This window comes from Scylla paramamosain, chromosome 2 (assembly GCF_035594125.1).
Source record: "Scylla paramamosain isolate STU-SP2022 chromosome 2, ASM3559412v1, whole genome shotgun sequence".
Lineage (NCBI taxonomy): Eukaryota > Metazoa > Arthropoda > Malacostraca > Decapoda > Portunidae > Scylla > Scylla paramamosain.
In genome coordinates this window covers 31,619,317-31,636,816 of record NC_087152.1, presented here as the reverse complement: position 1 = coordinate 31,636,816, position 17,500 = coordinate 31,619,317, and the positions used below count along the sequence as shown (strand labels likewise).

Here is a 17,500-nt window from a genome sequence, read left to right as displayed (position 1 = left end):
CTGCACCTGTCTGAGATGAGCAGTTGGTTCAGAATGTATTTCTCCTACAACGTCTTCACGCAGGTTTTTGTATTTAGTTAGGCCTTTGTGTTCGTCGTTCTGCTCCTCCGTTTCCTCGCAATCATTATCTTTTACTTGGTGGGGCAGAACTACAGCCTTATTTAGTAACAGTGAGTCCAAGTCGATGCCCAGCACCGCGTACCCAGTAGCAACGTTCCCTAAGGTGGTCTCCTCTAGAACACTTCGGGATTCGCGGCGCACTCTGAAGGGAGTCCGGAGATCGTTGCCGCGGCGGAAGAGGTCAAGAGCCGCCACGGCTTCCATCAGAAGGTCGTTGTGAGGCACTGCAAGGTAGTTTGGGGGCTGGTGCACACTGGGGATGGGAGAGGCAGGGAGGAGGGAAGGCTGGTTATATTGGCTCATTTAAATGTACGATGCCCAGAGGCAAGGTATTTTAAACCTGTTTGTACCTATAACTAAAACAGGTGCTTAGATGAAAGAGAGGAAAAAAAGCAGCTTGGTCTTAATACCTATCGATTGCACAATGCGTAATTTAGGCACACAGTCAAGCTTGATTAGCACTATATCCCTTACCTGGATACGACGCGCCCACCTCTTTACATTTAGCTCCGTAAACATGTATATCTAAACAAAACGATCAAAAGATGAAATATGATAACATAAACAATGTCAAAAATTACAACTGCATTCGAAGTAAAAGAAGAGAAGGGAGTCCCTTCAGATCAGGAACACACGATTACTCAGCGCGAGAGAGAAAAAAAAAAAGCTGGGTGGTGTGAAGCTGATGAGGCAAAGGATGCAAAGGGTTGGGGAGAGGTGGGGGGAAGCTTTGTCTGGAGCTGGATGGACAGGGCGGGCGTATGTATCGTATAGGTGTGGCTAACAGGTGAAGGACGGAGTGCGGGGCTGTGTGAGCGTCAAGATTTGGTGAGTTGTGTGAAGATTATGTGGTGGTGATCTTAATTCCTCAACACCCGCATGATCTAACGACATAATAATATCTTTCATTACTCCATCTCTTCTCTTCTCCTCATGCATAATGCCTCCTTCCTTCCTTCCTTCCTTTGTCCTCCTCACAAAGCCTCTCTGTTTTCCCCTTTCCTCTCCTCAGTTATTACATTCTGGCTCTTCCTCTCCTTCTATACTTTCAATTTTTCATTGTGTATAAGTATTTATGTGTCCGAAGTTTCCTTTTGTTTATCATCTAATCCATCGAATTAATCCATCCATTTCTTAATATTTTCAATTCTAGTCGAACTTACAACACAGCTGCTAAGATTTTTCCAGCCTTCCTTTAGTATGCTCTGTCAACTGTTGCCTAGAGATGGATGATTGACTAACTGACTGGTTGACTGGTTGACTGATTGATTAATTGACAGATTGGTAGGTTGATTGACTGCAGGCGCCTCAAGAACAATAACTGATGAATGAATAATACTGAATTCTTCAAATGCTTTCACTTTTCAAATATAAAGGGTCTTTAAAATTATCAGAGCCTTAATAATTCAGTTAACGGGAGCAATGCCTAAGAAATGTCCTTTTTCAAAATACAGCAAAATTCTAAGAACATAAAGCAATTAATGAAACTCTTTCAGTTTAGCAAGTAAATAACTGAAGTTTTATGATAGGGGCTTATGTTTTAGTGAGAAGAAGAAGAAGAAGGAGGAGGAGAAGTAACAGTGGTATCAGTATTAGTAGTATTAGTATTAGTATTAGTAGTATTAATAGTAGTAGCAGTAGTAGTAGTAGTAGCAGTAGTAGTAGTAGTAGTAGTAGTAGTAGTAGTAGTAGTAGTAGTAGTAGTAGTAGTAGTAGTGATTGTTGTTGTTGTTGCAAGAACAAGAACAAGAAGAAAACGATGTTAATGATGGCAACGATGACAATGATGGTGATGATGATGAAGATGATGGCAACGGTAACAACGACGATGATGATGAAAAAAAAAAAGAAAAAAAAGGAAGAACACCGGTGGCAACGACGATTCTCTTGGTGAAGCAACGCAACGACCAGAACGAGAAGGCGGCACGCAGCAGACCGACGGATGTTGCTAATGAGCCAAACACGATAATAATTCTAATACGAGACATACAAGGAAAAAACAAACGAAAAATAAAATGACCAGATGTTTCTAATTATACGAACAAAGTCAAAAAGTAAGAGAAAACTGAATCGAGTCGTTGTGGTGATAATTAATTTGCTATAGTGTTTGTGACACAGCGAAAGTGACAATGATAGTGAGTGATAGTAATAGATATAGTAAGTGATAGTGAGAAAATGAATGAGAGTGATGAGTGACTGATAGTGAATGATGGTGAATACGGTAGGTAACGATAGCAAGTGACAGTAACATCGAGACAAATGACCGAGACAGACAGTGACATGACAGTGACGGGAGGAGAAATGACTGATTGACTGGTTTTCCACGCAGCAATAACAGTGTCATGTAGCCCCGCACATTAATGGAGTTGGCAATAAACACCTAATACTAAGACAATAAAAGATCATTCGCTAAGAACACAAACAAAATCACAAACGGTTTAAGGATTTAAATAAAACAGGTAACAAAAAATCCCTACATCAGAGAGAGAAGAGATGTGATGATGGTGACTCACAGTGAAAGCGACAGTGAAGAAGAAAGTGACTGAAATTACTCTAGGAAGTGTATGTAAAGGCCGTAACAGGAGTTTCTGCGGATATTGCCAGAGGTGAAAGTGCAGGTTATTCTAAATCAAAAACGTGATATGCACATATGCATTTCGAGGCGTTGTTTAAATCGTGGTATGAAATTCAATTGTGGTCTGGCGACAGATACAACGGCCGGGCTGGGCGGGTAATCATGGCGGATAAACACCATATCCACACACTCCACATTACTTCAAGTTGTGGAATACAATCTGAACGTATTTATTTCCACTGTTTCGGAGGGAAACAGCGTGTGACTAACTAACAAGCAGCTGATTTGCTGTTAGTCTCGCTCCTTCCCAGTCTCCGCCCGGGCAGGCAATGCATGGTGGCATGCAGCCCATTATTTTATTTGTCGTTTATTACATCCATACTATCGTTGCGTAATGTTATCGTCTCGTCATGGGATGCTGTAAAGCTTCAAAATTTTTACAAATCACGATAGCTATTCACAATTTTATCAACGGATGTTCAGGTCTACACATCCTGCCACAGATACCCGCCCGGCCCGGCTGTTGTATCTGTCGCCTAGCCACACTTAGATTTCACACCACGGCTAACCAACGCCTCAAAACGAGTATGTGCATAGAACATTTTCCACATAGAATAACCTGTACTTTCGCCTCTTACAATACCTGCAGAAACCCGTGTTACACTCTGTATGTTGCATCGTGTGTGTGTGTGTGTGTGTGTGTTCTCCCAGCACGTTTGGTTTCGGGAAATGGCGTTTTGAGAAATAGAGGAGGAGGAGGAGGAGGAGGAGGAGGAGGAGGAGGAGGAGAAGGAGGAGGAGGAGGAGGAGGCGGATGTAATTAAGTTATTGTAATATTGCGGATAGTGGTGTGAGTGCAATAATACTCGTATTTATGATTGTTTTTAAGTCATCACTAAAGCTTACTTATTACTGATACTACACTTCTATTCATTCCTTCCCCCATTCCTTTTCTTATCGTACCTCTACTTTTTTTTTTTTTGTGGATGTGTGTATTCCGTATTCTCTCTCTCTCTCTCTCTCTCTCTCTCTCTCTCTCTCTCTCTCTCTCTCTCTCTCTCTCTCTCTCTCTCTCTCTCTCCATCAATCTTTCTTCCTTATTTTCCTTAATTTCTCATTTCCTTTTCCGTATGTCCTCTTCTCTTCTGACCTTCCATTTCATTCTATCAGTCTTCCCTCACTCTCTTCCCTTTTCCTCCTCTTCACCTCCCTCTGTCGTTCCCTCTTCCTGCAACACTCGAGAACAAAAGCGTAACATATTGCTACTCTGAGTGTGCTATCCTCGCAATCGCTCACCAGTGTGGGGAGGCCGGGCAGTCCACCAGGAAGAGCCTGTGTCCGCCAAGAGTCAGCTGCTGCACGTGCTCGAAGTCGCAGCGTGGATCATCGGCGTACAGATCCAAGCACTACGGAGAACAAATTACAATAAAACACTTTTTTGTATGATATAGAAAACACGAGGAATGCTTTAACTTTTTTATATTTCTTGTAGGTGGCATTTCTGTTGATAAATAATGTGTGTGTCAACTATATGGCTATAAACTGGAAAGTGTAATAACGATTGAAAAGTCGAGTTAACAACATAGGAAACACGAGGAATGCTGTGACTTTTCCTTTACAAGTCTTGCAGGTGACATTTCTTGTGATAAATAACGCATGTGAAATATATGACGATAAATTGGAAAGTGTACTTATGATTAGAAATCACGTAAATATAGAAAACACGAGGAGTGCTTTTACTTTTTAATTATTCCTGTAGATGGTATTACTGGTCATAAATAACGTATGTCAATCATATGACGATGAATAGGAAGATATAACCATGTTTAAGAAGAGAACAAATATCTACTCTCACTTTCATTGTGCCTAGCGGTTTTACTTATTTTTAAATCCTCTTATCTAATGAGAATGTATCAGTTGTCATGTTCTGCAAGTTGTCAGCAAGTCAGAGGATTTTAAACAGAGGGAAAGTGATACAGACAGTGGAAGTGAATGCAGTCTGTTACTCGACTGTTAATCATGACTGTACAAGGGATCAGAAAAAGAGGAAGACTAAAAAAGAGATGTATTTACTATGATATGAGGGAGAGCATAATGGAAGAAAATAACGAGTTCAACTGAAGTGAGAAAAGGAGACGAGAGAGAGAGAGAGAGAGAGAGAGAGAGAGAGAGAGAGAGAGAGAGAGAGAGAGAGAGAGAGAGAGAGAGAGAGAGAGAGAGAGAGAGAGAAATAGTATCTCTACATGAAACTGGGAAGTGCTGAAGCCAAAATAATATAATTAAATGTAAAACCAGGTGAGTGTGTCAGATTGTTGTTTTCGGGTGTGTTTGTGTTGGGAGGCCACCTTAGTGAAGTGACTCGAGGTGCTTGACTAAGAACACCAGAACACTGAAGATAAAAGGAAGTTGCAAGAAGTAAGCCTCAACGTAGCAGTCCCTTAAAAATACACCAATGTCCACCTCTCATTCCTATTCATAAATCTGTGTAATCTTCCACAGTTCCTTATTGACTCTGCACTAACAACCTGATTAATAAATCTATTTACAGTCATGTACCACTCTATTTGCGAACCAATTTCTTCCTATCTCCTTTTTAAATTGAGCTTTATCGAGTTTGAACTCGTTATTTCTCGCCCTATCCTGATTACTAACCTTAAGAATCTTGTTAACATCATCCTTGTTATATCTCTTATGCCACTTAGATGTCTGAAAGGATAAGGGAAAGAGAGGTGGGAAGAAACACGTGTAGTGTTAGATGCTATATTGACAGTAATGCTGAAGACAGACAGTTGTGTGAGGAAATTTATATGAGTAAGTTAATGTATTGGAAAGCTGTTATTGTAAAGTGACTCTAGATACTATTTGGGCAAGGGAAAAGAGGAGACGGTGAGATGGAGGGGAGGAGAGTGAACAAGGGAAACAATGAAATAAAAAGGTGTAAAGGACCAGGGGAATACAAGGAGGTGAGGGTTGGTAGAGGGGAAGAAAGAGGGTTGGGAAAGGGATGCAAAAAAAAGGTGGAGGGAAAGATGGGAATATGTAGGGAGAGGGAGAAAGTGGGAGAGAAGGAGAGTTGACGAGGGAAAAGAGAGGATAAAAACTTGCAGAGAACAAGGGGAATGGAGAGGGATGAGGGCTGATAAAGGGGAAGAAAGAGGGTTGGAAGGGGATGCAAAAAAAGTGGAGGAGGGAATGAAGGGGAGTGATTGAAAGAATATGTTGGTAGGGGAGGTAGGAGATGAAGGTTGGAAGGAGATATGTAAACTAAAGAAAGTAAGGGAAAGGAGAAGAATGTGAATACGGATTGATACAGCAAAACAACTAGATATATTTGTCAGTTAGACAGTCAGCCAGTCAATCATTCAATCCATTAATCAACTGGTCAGTCAGCTAGAAAACCAGTTAGCTAGTGAATCAGTCAACCAGTCAGTCATTCAATCAGCTAACCAGCCAGTTAGATATACAATGGGGACAGTCATACAACATTCACATCATCAATCTACAGCATCCAACAAGCACTCAGACATCCAAACAACCACCAACCTTTCCATGTGCCTAAAAATTCACCCACCAACCCTTCTAGCAATCCTTCCACTCACCCATTCATCAGCTTCACCATTCATTTAGTAAAAGAACAACCCTTCACCTTTTCACCCACACCCACTCATCCCACGCGGCCCACCTCGGCCATCAGGGGAGAAGATGGTGAGGTGGGCGGGGCGACAGGGGGGAAGGGGTCACACACTACCTCACCTGCATTACAGCTGAATGCTCCCGCGGATCCCCGAAGAACATGACGAAAGGGCCTTCCTGGAAAGAGAGAGAGAGAGAGAGAGAGAGAGTCACATTTTCATTTAATATGTTTTGAAATCTCTCGTCTAATTTCCTTCCCACGTTAAAATGAAGATAACCTCATCACTTATCTTACTTTCCATCATGCACCCTTTCTTCCTTTCATCTTCCTTCTTAAAAAGCTTCTCATTCCATTCCTCTTTCCATTCATTCTCCCGCCGTCATTATGTTCCAGTCCTTCATTTCTTTATTCTTTCCTTTATATTTCTCCTTTTATATATTCCTGTATGTTAACTTTTCTCTCCCTCCTTTCTTTCTCCTTTCCTCCTTATGATATTATGTCAGGGGAGAGAGGAAGGAGGTAGAGAACACACACACACACACACACACACACACACACACACACACACACACACACACACACACACACACACACATACACACACACACACACACACACACACACACAAACACACACACACACACACACATACACGGAAAGGTGATGATAAGATAACAGGGAAAACAATTAGTGGCTTGAGTAAGAAGAAGAAGAAGAAGAAGAAGAAGAAGAAGAAGAAGAAGAAGAAGAAGAAGAAGAAGAAGAAGAAGAAGAAGAAGAAGAAGAAGATGATGAAGATGAAGATGAAGATGAAGATGAAGAAGAAGAAGGAGAAGAAGAAGAAGAAAGGAAGGGAGGGTAAAGTAAGATAGCAAATGAGATGGTTACCAAAGAAAACAGAGAAAGAGAGAAGATACTAAATTACAGGAGAAGGAGAGAAAAAGAAGGGAAAAAAAAAGAACATTGAAAATCTTTGGCGTTAAGGAAAAATACGTACATGCTCCGTCCTTACACACACACACACACACATACACACACACACACACACACACACACACACACACACACACACACACACACACACACACGACACATACACACACACACACACACACACACACACACACACACACACACACACTAGAAAATAATGGCATTAAGCTAAAAATGAATTCAAGGGAAGAGAACAAAACATTTTAATTATCATCACATTTTTTTTTTTTCCCAGAATAAGCTCTCTCTCCTCTCTCTCTCTCTCTCTCTCTCTCTCTCTCTCTCTCTCTCTAGGGTTCAGTGATTTCAACTTTACTGCTACTACTACCACCACTACCTCCGCCGCCACCACCACTACCACCACCACCCCCACCCAGAAGGGCGGTCGTCCCCTGCTATAAAGGTGAGTGTCGACCTTATCACTTACCACTTCACCAGCTACTAATCAGCGGTGTATACTTTTATGCTCCTCCTCCCTCCCTCCCTCCCTCCTTCCCTTCCCCCTTGTATGTACAGTAAATTTACCGGGCACCGCCTTTCCCTTCCCACTTTGTACTCAGACTCAAGCACTCCTCCACGCGGCGCCTTTTGATCTCTGTGTAGTGTTGCCAAAACATAATCAGTCAGTCAATCAGTCAGTCAGTCAGTTAGTCCTTTTTATTTTTTTTTACCTTTTACTAATTAGTCTACCTTCTTTTTCTTTCTTATTCCATCTACGTCTGACGTTTATTTCCCCCCAATCTCTCTCTCTCTCTCTCTCTCTCTCTCTCTCTCTCTCTCTCTCTCTCTCTCTCTCTCTCTCTCTCTCTCTCTCTCTCTCTCTGAACTATACGGTATTTACACACACATTTCGCAACCTTAATCTTTTCCTCAATTTCTGTGCTTCAGTCCTCTACCCTCCTCTCTTCTTTCTTCTTTCCTTTCCTTTCCATCACCTTCCATCACAGTGGGGAATGTCACATTCCCCACTCGGACATTTACAACCCCAAACCTCTACAAACATTCATCCCCCACCCCTCCCTTGCACCTGTCACTCCCTGAATCTTTGTGTCTCCAGTACTGTCCTACATCTCAACCACCCTTCCGCTTCCTTTCTCCTTCTGTACTCTCTCTCTCTCTCTCTCTCTCTCTCTCTCTCTCTCTCTCTCTCTCTCTCTCTCTCTCTCTCTCACCTGGTCCGGGGGGATGATGGGGCGGGGGGGCCCACAGCGGGTCAATCGTTTGCATGGTGATCGGAGTAGCCTGCGCCAGATCATTCCGAAGCCGCGCCGAATACCTGTGCCTCACCACGCTGCCGTTTGTGAAGCATGCGCAGGTGAGGGAAACAATGAGTATCGTAATAATCCTACTTGAATCTAGAGAATAAAATACTGGCGGATAAATTATTCAAAGAAGAAAATGTCAAAAACAGTAAACAGAAATAATACTTCTGGAATAATCACAAGAAAAGACAGAAAGAGAAAAAGAACACATCGTACATACATAGAAGATAAGGTATGCATAGAAAATAGTGAAGGAAAAAAAAAAACAAAAAAGAAAAGAAAAGAAAGAAACAGTAGAAGAAATACTCTAACTATAAATTATCATAAAAGATACGAATTAAAAAAAAAGCCACTGTTGTAATTCCAATACAAACAGTAATACGGAAAAAAAAAAAAAAACAAATAAGAAGACAAGACGAAAACTTAAATTAACATCGCTGAAAAGTAAATCTTGAACATTATTTTGTTTTTTCTTAGAGGAGATGTCGACACGTAAGACTGACTGAAGAAAAACCGCGTCATCTGTAACATCGCTTGTCACATTCTGCACCACTCAAATTAACACCGCTGTGAAAAGATAATCTTGTACAATATTTTGTTTTTCTTAGAGATGCCGAACACGGAGGGATGACTATAATATCACCTGTAACATTCTGCACCACTCCATCAAAAGAAAAAAAATAAAATGTATATCCGATTAATGATCTCTGCACCTTCAAAAATAGCCATTATGAGGTAACAATGACGTTGAGAAATACAAAATTATGCCACATCTTAACAATTTAATGTTAAGTATGATGGTCGCTTGGTAATCGTCTAGATCTGCACCTTATTCGTTAAGTAATGTTGCCACGGGAAGCATCAGGAGAAAATATCTGGCAGCGGTGGGATTCGAACCCACGCCTCCGAAGAGACTGGTGGCCTTAAACCAGCGCCTTAGACCGCTCGGCCACGCTACCGGTGGCTGGCTATAAGAATGAATATATAGATGAATGAATAAATGAGATATACGACTATACATACATACATACATACATACATACATACATACATATATATATATATATATATATATATATATATAATATATATATATATATATATATATATATATATATATATATATATATATATATATATATATAGAGAGAGAGAGAGAGAGAGAGAGAGAGAGAGAGAGAGAGAGAGAGAGAGAGAGAGAGAGAGAGAGAGAGAGAGAGAGAGAGAGAGAGAGAGAGCTTATCAATATACCGGACAAACGAACACACACACCACACACCCACACACACACACACACCCACACACACACACACACCCACACACACACACACCACACACACACACACACACACACACACACACACATACCCGCTAACATCAGTGAGGTTGATAAGAAGAGGCGGGGAGGTGGTGGGCGCGGCAGACAGAGATCTTGTAGTAGTCAAAAAGGGTGCTCGTGCGGGCGTGTAAGAACCCTTTACGCGGACTGAACTGGGCATGGGCGTGGCGGGCGGGATGGGGGCGGGGAGGAAGGCAGCCTGGTGATCGAAAGCGATGCCCTGGTGGAAAGCCGTCTATGTGAGTGCCGCCGCTGCCCGCATGGGAGAGAACGAGACAGCTCAGGGAACACCAAGTCCAGCCCCTTAGCGCGAGACCCACGCCAGCACCCAGTAGTCCCAGTCACCCTGCGGGGATACAGGGGGCGCTATTATAATCTAACTCTGGGCGTTAGTATAATCAAACGCCCATAATTTCTAATAGTGATATGGCATCTATTATTTGAGTAACAGTATATGATGAGCAAAAAGTAAATTCATAGTGAATAAGCAAATACGATTAACTAGCTAACTAATTAACTATCACTGCTATCAATACCATTAACACAAGCATCACCATCCTCACTAATACCTACACTGCTACTATACTATCTCTTCTATTACGTTCTATTCTATTTCTTCCAATATTTTGTAACATCTTTTCTATGGTTACCCATTATAAAATCATGTGAATGAACAGTCTAAACTTGAATTTTTTAAAAGCTTCGGGGGTCTCACAAAAAGCTATTTTTAAAAGACATAAAGGTGATTACTCCAATTGCTGATACAGAATTTTCGCTAAATTATCACAGGAATCATGAAAATACCCTCGACAACTTCAATAACTTCCACGGCAGCCTGTTAAAATGAATGTAGTCGGGATGAAGCGGTGAAGAGTAAGGACGTAATGATCTGTTACTGTTTGTTATCCTCAGTCAAACCTCAGCCTCGCCCGCACTTGTACGCACCCAGTTCTCCGGCACCCATGCCTCCAGCAGCCTCCTGTCGGCCATCCAGCCCCACTGAAGGTGGCATGGCACCCCTCAGAAGGCGAGTGGGGTCCAAGCCGCGCCCTGCCACGGAGTAAGTGTTATGAGCGGTGACGGCAAGCAGAGTGGGATCCTCGTCCAGCAGTGCCGCCGTCTGCTGGAAGAACCTGAAGAAGGAACAGAGGTTGATGTTGATGGGTAGATGGGTAAGTTAGCAGGGATGGAGGAGGTAGTAAAGGACGAAGAAATGGAGATCGTGGTTAAGACAGTAGATGGTAGAAGAGAGAGAGAGAGAGAGAGAGAGAGAGAGAGAGAGAGAGAGAGAGAGAGAGAGAGAGAGAGAGAGAGAGAGAGAGAGAGAGAGAGAGAGAGAGAGAGAACGAGATAGATGAAAGGACAGAACACAAAGGAAGAATAAACAATATCTTTGGTCCTTAAAGAGTCAGTCACTGATAAAGTTCTCTATCTAATCTAAAGTGCGGGACGTAGGGTAGCAGAGGCCTGGTGTAGGTGGGGGGGAAGGAGGAGGAGGAGGAAGAAGAGGAGGAGGAGGAGGAGAAAAAAAAAACAAAGGTACATAAGGTTCAATAACACTGACAGAAGATAAAAGAAAAAAAAAAGAAAACAACGAAAAGAAAGATTAAGATCAAAAGCAATAGGAAAAAAAAGAAAAAAAGAAAAAAATAAGAAAAAAAAAACGAGAATCCAAAGGGAGTTAATGGCTGATAAAACCAGACATCTACCCACCCACCCACCCACCCATCCACACACACACACACACACACACACACACACACACACACACGCTCACCACAGGAAGTCAGGGCTGGGCAGCACATCATCCTCGAGGAATATCACCTTCCTGGCTTGCGGGAAGGCGGCGAAGGCAAAGGCGAGGGGCGTGGCGGGTCACGTCTGCGATCACCTGTGTGGCGGGCCTGCAGCTGAGAGTCCGTACTGGTGGTGGTGGTGGTGGTGGTGGTGGTGGTGGTGGTCGTCCCTAGTACCATTACCTTGGTGCTGGTGTGGTTTGAATCTCGCTGTAGGAAGGAGATTACTTAGGATTACAAGGGATTACATATTTCAAACAGCAAGAATCCGCCAAGTCCCTACTACGCTGTTTGGTTTCGCTAAACAACACTGCGCTGACTATATTGTTAAAGAAAACTAACCATAGAATAAAAGAAGAGAAAGAAGGTGTATTCTTATTTCTATTTATTTATCAATTTACTTATTTATTTATTTAGTTTTACAAGTCAAAGAGACGAGTCAAGGCACTAAAGATAAGAGATAAAACATGATAAATAAATATTAGAGGAACAAATAAGATATGATAAACAAAATGAATGAATGAATGAATGAATAAATAAAAGAATAAAGCCCTCTCAATATACCACTCCCAGAAAAAAAAAAAAGCTTATTATAAAAGGAGGTTTCAAAAGATTGGCCAGCTTAGATATGGAGGCGACTTCCTAATCCTCTTTTATAACAGTCGTGCATCTACTATTCCTTCTGTGTGGAGGGAATATAGATGCTTGGTGTGGTGACGTGATGTGCTTGTAGTGAAGGTGGAGGCACAGTGGCACATTACATAAGAATACTAAGTGCCAGGAGATTTGTTGGTCTATATAACGAGGGTATCTGCTAGATTAAGAACACCCAATAGCAATTATCTCCTGACTTATTAATTTAATTCCCTTTCTCCTCTCTGCCCCTTTCTTCTTTTCTTCGTCTTTTATTTACTTATTTATTTATTTATTTATTCATTTTTGCGTGAGTGCACCTCTGTCTATCTTTTCTTCTTACCCTCCTTCTGTTCTCTTTCTGTGTGTGTGCTTCTGTGCTGTTTCTACCTCTGTCTCTCTGTTCTTTCTTTTCACTGTCCCTTTCTCTTTTCTTTCTGTGTATGTTTCTGTGTCTTTCTATCTCTCTCTCTGTTCTTTCTTCTCACTCTTCTCTTTCATCTCTGTGTGTGCTTCTGTGTCTGTCTATCTCTGTCTCTGTTCTTTCTTTTCACTCTTCTCTTTCATCTCTGTGTGTGTGCTTCTGTGTCTGTCTATTCTACCTGCAGGGAATGCCGAAGAGTTCTGCAAGGTCCCTGATGGCAGCACTTTCCCCCTCCAGCGCCACCAGGAAGGGCGTCTGTCCACCGCCGGGCATCTGCAGCAGCTGGAGGAGAGTCCTGGTGAGAGAGGCGACGAAGGTTGAGAAAATAAAGAAAGTGTGTGTGTGTGTGTGTGTGTGTGTGTGTGTGTGTGTGTGTGTGTGTGTGTGTGTGTGTGTGTGTGTGTGTGTGTGTGTGTGTGTGTGTGTGTGTGTGTGTGTGTGTGTGTGTGTGACTGATACATTATTTGTTCTACCATTCTTTATCATTCTGTTTTTCTGTATTTACTCCACATGACTTATTTTTCTCTGTCTACCCCTGGTTCGTTCTCCCTACCTGTCTGTCTGTCTATCTGTCTGTTTGTTTCTCTGTCTGCTGTCTGCCTAACTACTATCTGCCTGTCTGTATGTCTGTCTGTCTGCCTGTCTGTCTCTCTGCTTACTGTCTATAATTTCTGGCGGCCTGTCAGTCAATCATTCAGTCAGTCAGTCAGTCAGTCTCTCTCTCTCTCTCTCTCTCTCTCTCTCTCTCTCTCTCTCTCTCTCTCTCTCACCGGTACAGATGATAGGGGTGCCTGGAGGTCGCCACCACCACAGGGATGCTCTCCTGCAGCGGCACGAGGGGCTGACAGAGGTACAGGTGTGGGAACAATATTTCAAAATACGCACGATATACAAATAACATAACATATCAAATAATGTAAGATAAATAACCGTAACAACAATTAATGTAACATAACATAACAAAAACGCAGTACTTATAGAAACATGTACGAATTCGTGGGATTGTTTTTACATTTTCATTTGGACCTGATACTGTCTATGCATGTATGATAATTATGCTTACGTAAGAATGGAAAAAAAAATGTTACGAAAAATGAAGAAGGTGGTATTTATATTGAGAAAGAAAAAAAAAATAGAATATATATATATATATATATATATATATATATATATATATATATATATATATATATATATATATATATATATATATATATATATATATATATATATATATATATATATATATATATATATATATATATATATATATATATATCTATATATATATATATATATATATATATATATATATATATATATATATATATATATATATATATATATATATATCTCTCTCTCTCTCTCTCTCTCTCTCTCTCTCTCTCTCTCTCTCTCTCTCTCTCTCTCTCTCTCTCTCTCTCTCTCTCTCTCTCTCTCTCTCTCTCTCTCTCTCTCTATATATATATATATATATATATATATATAAGTAAAACAAGAAATAAAAACAATACATTAGACGATAAATTTTATACCTGTTGCTAAAGTCAATTTACATATATTCACAATAATCCAACCCAGACAGGATGAATGAATGATTAATGATGAATGAATGAGTAGGAGTTAATAACTAAGATTAAAGGAATAATAAACGAAAGATGAAAAGTGAGAAGAAAGACAGATTTGAACGAGGGTATGAATAAAGCATAGGAGTAAAAGAGGGAGAAAGAGAGAGAGGGAAAGAGTACATGCAGAGACTGCAGGCGAAGCGAAAATGGACATGTAGAGTGAAAGGGGACGAGTGAAATTAATGAAAGCAAAGAGAGAGAGAGGAGAGAGAGAGAGAGAGAGAGAGAGAGAGAGAGAGAGAGAGAGTGAGAGAGAGAGAGAGAGAGAGAGAGAGAGAGAGAGCGAGAGAGAGAGAGAGATTGATTTCGGAGAAGTAATTTCGAAAATTACAAGAGAGGCAATAAAAGAATAGAGATGAACGAGGAAATAAAGAAGGTAGAGGTAATTATAGGAGAGATAATACAGGAAAAGAGATAAAGCAAAGGAATTAGATGAGGTGGAGGTAATTGCAGGAGATCTGATGAAAGATGGAAAATGAAAAGATGGAGACAGTTACAAAAGAGACGAAAGAAGAGGTGATATAAACGAAGATTTAGACGAAGATGTTGGCACTAATCCCATTCACTGGTATTTGACACACTCTTTCCTTAACCACTAACTATTCAGGGATTCTCGTTTTGCAGCCACCTCCAAATATTATACTGGCTAGAAATAACAAAACCTATTCTTCTAATCCCTTTCTTTCTTGAAGATGCTTATAAAGATTTCATGCATTGTTTTTAGAGTCAATAATTGTTGCATATCGAGTAAACTAGAAATCATAGAGTAAACTAGAAATCAGAGATTTAATGACTTACAGCAGCAGCACGAGCCAGGGCGGGCGTCAAGGGGTCCCTGCAGCGGCATAGCTCAGAGAAACCCTCATAAGTGTCACAGAATTCCCGTTGGGCCCGCATCTCAGGACGCCTGTGCCAAGGACATCTCACTCCTGTAGGAAGTTGGTGGCAGTGTTGGCTGTGGATTATGGGATTAATGGAATGGAGGAGGAGGAGGTGCAGGAGGAGGAGGAGGAGGAGGAGGAGGAGGAGGAGGAGGAGGAGGAGGAGGAGGAAGAGGAGGAGGAGGAGCAAGAAAATATGAAAATGACATACGAGTAAATGGCAAAAATAAAATCTCTATTAAAATACAACAACAACAACAACAACAACAACAACAACAACAACAACAACAACAACAACAACAACAACAACAACAACAACAACAACAACAACACGCAATTATGGCGATCAAAAAAAAAAAAAAAAAGGAGGAGAAGTAGCAGCAGCAACAATATTAGTAGCAGTAGCAGGAGTACGAAGGACAAGAACGTGAAAAATAGCAACACTGATAAGGAGGACAACAATAATGGCTACAGCAATAGAAGCAGACAATAGGAACATCACACCATGAGGAACAAGAAGACTGAAGAGTAACATGGCAAACTGTAAGAAAGCACAAAAATCAGTAACTAACCTCAACATTGGTAAAAGAGCAGGTTAAACAGCACAAATGGCGATAAAGTGAAGAATAACAGAAAAAAATACAATAATAACAGTAAGAAAAACGTAACAGTAACTTATAACACACACACACACACACACACACACACACACACACACACACACAAGATAAAATATTACACCACCTCCCTCACCACGCTTGGCTAAGAAAACCTGGGTGACAGCGACTGTTTCTACCCTGTCGTGGCTGCGTCAAGAGGTCATAGGAGGAGGGCGGGCGGCGAGGGGTAGCCACCACCTCTCGCGTCAGCCTCCCATCCGTCACGCCTACCCACGCCTCCCCGACTCCCAACGCCTCAACCACTGCCCGAAAACCCAAACGTCTCAGGGTGTCCTCTGCAGGGGAGAGGTAGAGTGCGCCGTCTGCCTTGGAGGGGAGGAGGGAGGGCAGGTGTTGATAAGAGGGGACAGGTGTGTGTTGTTCTACCCCGACTGTCCTTGTTATACTGTTGCAGGACTGTCTTAAGCTTTTCATGTCTCGCCTCTTTTTAGTGATTTATCATACATTTTTTTTCTTGATACGGGTACAGAATGTTTTGTACATACACAGAAGGAGTTATTTATTTTCTTACGTAATGATAATATCTAACAATAAATGGTGAATAAAAACATATTCAGAACTAAAACATTTTGCTCAATAAAACATTAAATGCCTGAAATTAACATTAACAAGGCTAACAACATCCCATTAATATGAACGAAAGTAGAAAGTATCACTCAACACAAGATAAACGACGAAACAAAACTGTAAAAACTTGATATCAAACAAAATGTACTAAAACAAATAAACCATATACAACACACACACACACACACACACACACACACACACACACACACACACACACACACACACACACACAACTTCTTTCGGTAATAAATTTCAGTAATTTATTGCTCTGTCTGAAAAGCTGTATAAATCTTGTGTGTGTGTGTGAATTATACTTGAAATATATTCACAAAAAATAGAGGTATACAAAGATAGTGTGTATAGCATGTAGTACACACACTTACATAACACTTTAGCGGATTTAACATGGCGTTGTATTAACAACGTTTGGCACCCACTAACAATGTGTACGTAGGTATAGTAAAACTTTTTTTTACATATGTACATATTTCAAGATTACGTATTCTGCTCATTCATTATGCTTTTCAATTTGCAATATATTATATGTAAACAAACACTCTATATCTATGTTTGTCTACCTGTCTATTTATCGATCTATCAATTTATTTATCTATCTATCTATCTATGTATCTATCTATCTATCTATCCTACCTATCTAACTTTCAGCATCAAGTTATAAAACATCAACTTGCAAACATTACATGAGGAAAACACGAGTAAGCATACACCAAACGATCCCAAGATATCTCATAGCAATGCACCAGTGTCCTCACCAGCACCGCGAGGACCAAGATGCGGCCAGGCTGCAGGGAGCCGAGGAAGCGTGCCAGGACCCGCGCCTCAGAGGGTTTGGCGGTGGGCAGCGAGCGGGAGGCCAGTGGGACGCCGCTAGCTGGGTGCAGGACCGCCACATGCACGCCGCCCCAACCCGTCACGCCCGCCCACGTCCACTTCCTCCACCTGAG

General features: G+C 41.3%; 3 protein-coding genes, 1 long non-coding RNA gene and 1 other non-coding gene across 16 annotated transcripts in view; all 5 read right to left on the bottom strand.

The window, feature by feature from the left end:
* LOC135113417 (helix-loop-helix protein 11-like) overlaps positions 1-8,513 on the bottom strand; it is a 50,157-nt gene extending 41,644 nt beyond the window's left edge. The window contains exons 1-3 of the mRNA XM_064028678.1: positions 8,495-8,513; positions 6,449-6,505; positions 3,992-4,101 (exon numbers count right to left, since the gene is read on the bottom strand). Of these exons, the coding sequence (XP_063884748.1) occupies positions 3,992-4,101; positions 6,449-6,490 (152 nt within the window). The 5' untranslated portion in view covers positions 6,491-6,505; positions 8,495-8,513. The remainder of the gene's footprint in view (positions 1-3,991; positions 4,102-6,448; positions 6,506-8,494) is intronic.
* Positions 8,514-8,533: 20 nt separating this feature from the next.
* Positions 8,534-11,985, bottom strand: LOC135113403 (uncharacterized). The gene is made up of 4 exons (XR_010274825.1): positions 11,701-11,985; positions 10,869-11,056; positions 9,953-10,269; positions 8,534-8,613 (listed from the first exon to the last, which is right to left on the bottom strand). It is a non-coding gene; the product is annotated as an uncharacterized LOC135113403 (long non-coding RNA).
* Positions 9,461-9,543, bottom strand: Trnal-aag (transfer RNA leucine (anticodon AAG)). Its single transcript has one exon. It is a non-coding gene; the product is annotated as a tRNA-Leu (tRNA).
* Positions 11,986-12,668: 683 nt separating the features above from the next.
* On the bottom strand, positions 12,669-16,121 carry LOC135113393 (protein O-linked-mannose beta-1,2-N-acetylglucosaminyltransferase 1-like). The gene is made up of 4 exons (XM_064028650.1): positions 16,039-16,121; positions 15,203-15,333; positions 13,547-13,617; positions 12,669-13,071 (listed from the first exon to the last, which is right to left on the bottom strand). The coding sequence occupies exons 2-4, from the start codon at positions 15,299-15,301 to the stop codon at positions 12,951-12,953; spliced, it is 291 nt and encodes a 96-aa protein (XP_063884720.1). The 5' UTR covers positions 15,302-15,333; positions 16,039-16,121; the 3' UTR covers positions 12,669-12,950.
* Positions 16,122-16,142: 21 nt separating this feature from the next.
* Positions 16,143-17,500, bottom strand: part of LOC135113225 (probable serine/threonine-protein kinase PLK) — a 148,849-nt gene continuing 147,491 nt past the window's right edge. For 7 of the 12 annotated variants that reach the window (XM_064028501.1, XM_064028493.1, XM_064028531.1 and 4 more), the window contains one exon: positions 16,143-17,495. In XM_064028501.1, coding sequence (XP_063884571.1) covers positions 17,219-17,495 — 277 coding nt within the window. In that variant the 3' untranslated portion in view covers positions 16,143-17,218. The remainder of the gene's footprint in view (positions 17,496-17,500) is intronic. The other 5 variants (XR_010274822.1, XR_010274819.1, XR_010274818.1 and 2 more) reach the window with 1 other exon arrangement.

Bases quoted from the DNA above. Each gene is read 5' to 3' on its own strand.
- LOC135113393 (XM_064028650.1), bottom strand. From the start codon at position 15,301: ATGCGGGCCCAACGGGAATTCTGTGACACTTATGAGGGTTTCTCTGAG. The intron at 13,618-15,202 runs GTAAGTCATTAA...TACCTCTGTCAG, and splicing joins CCCTGGCTCGTGCTGCTGCT to CCCCTCGTGCCGCTGCAGGA. The intron at 13,072-13,546 runs GTGAGAGAGAGA...CTCTCTCACCAG, and splicing joins CACCCCTATCATCTGTACCG to GACTCTCCTCCAGCTGCTGC.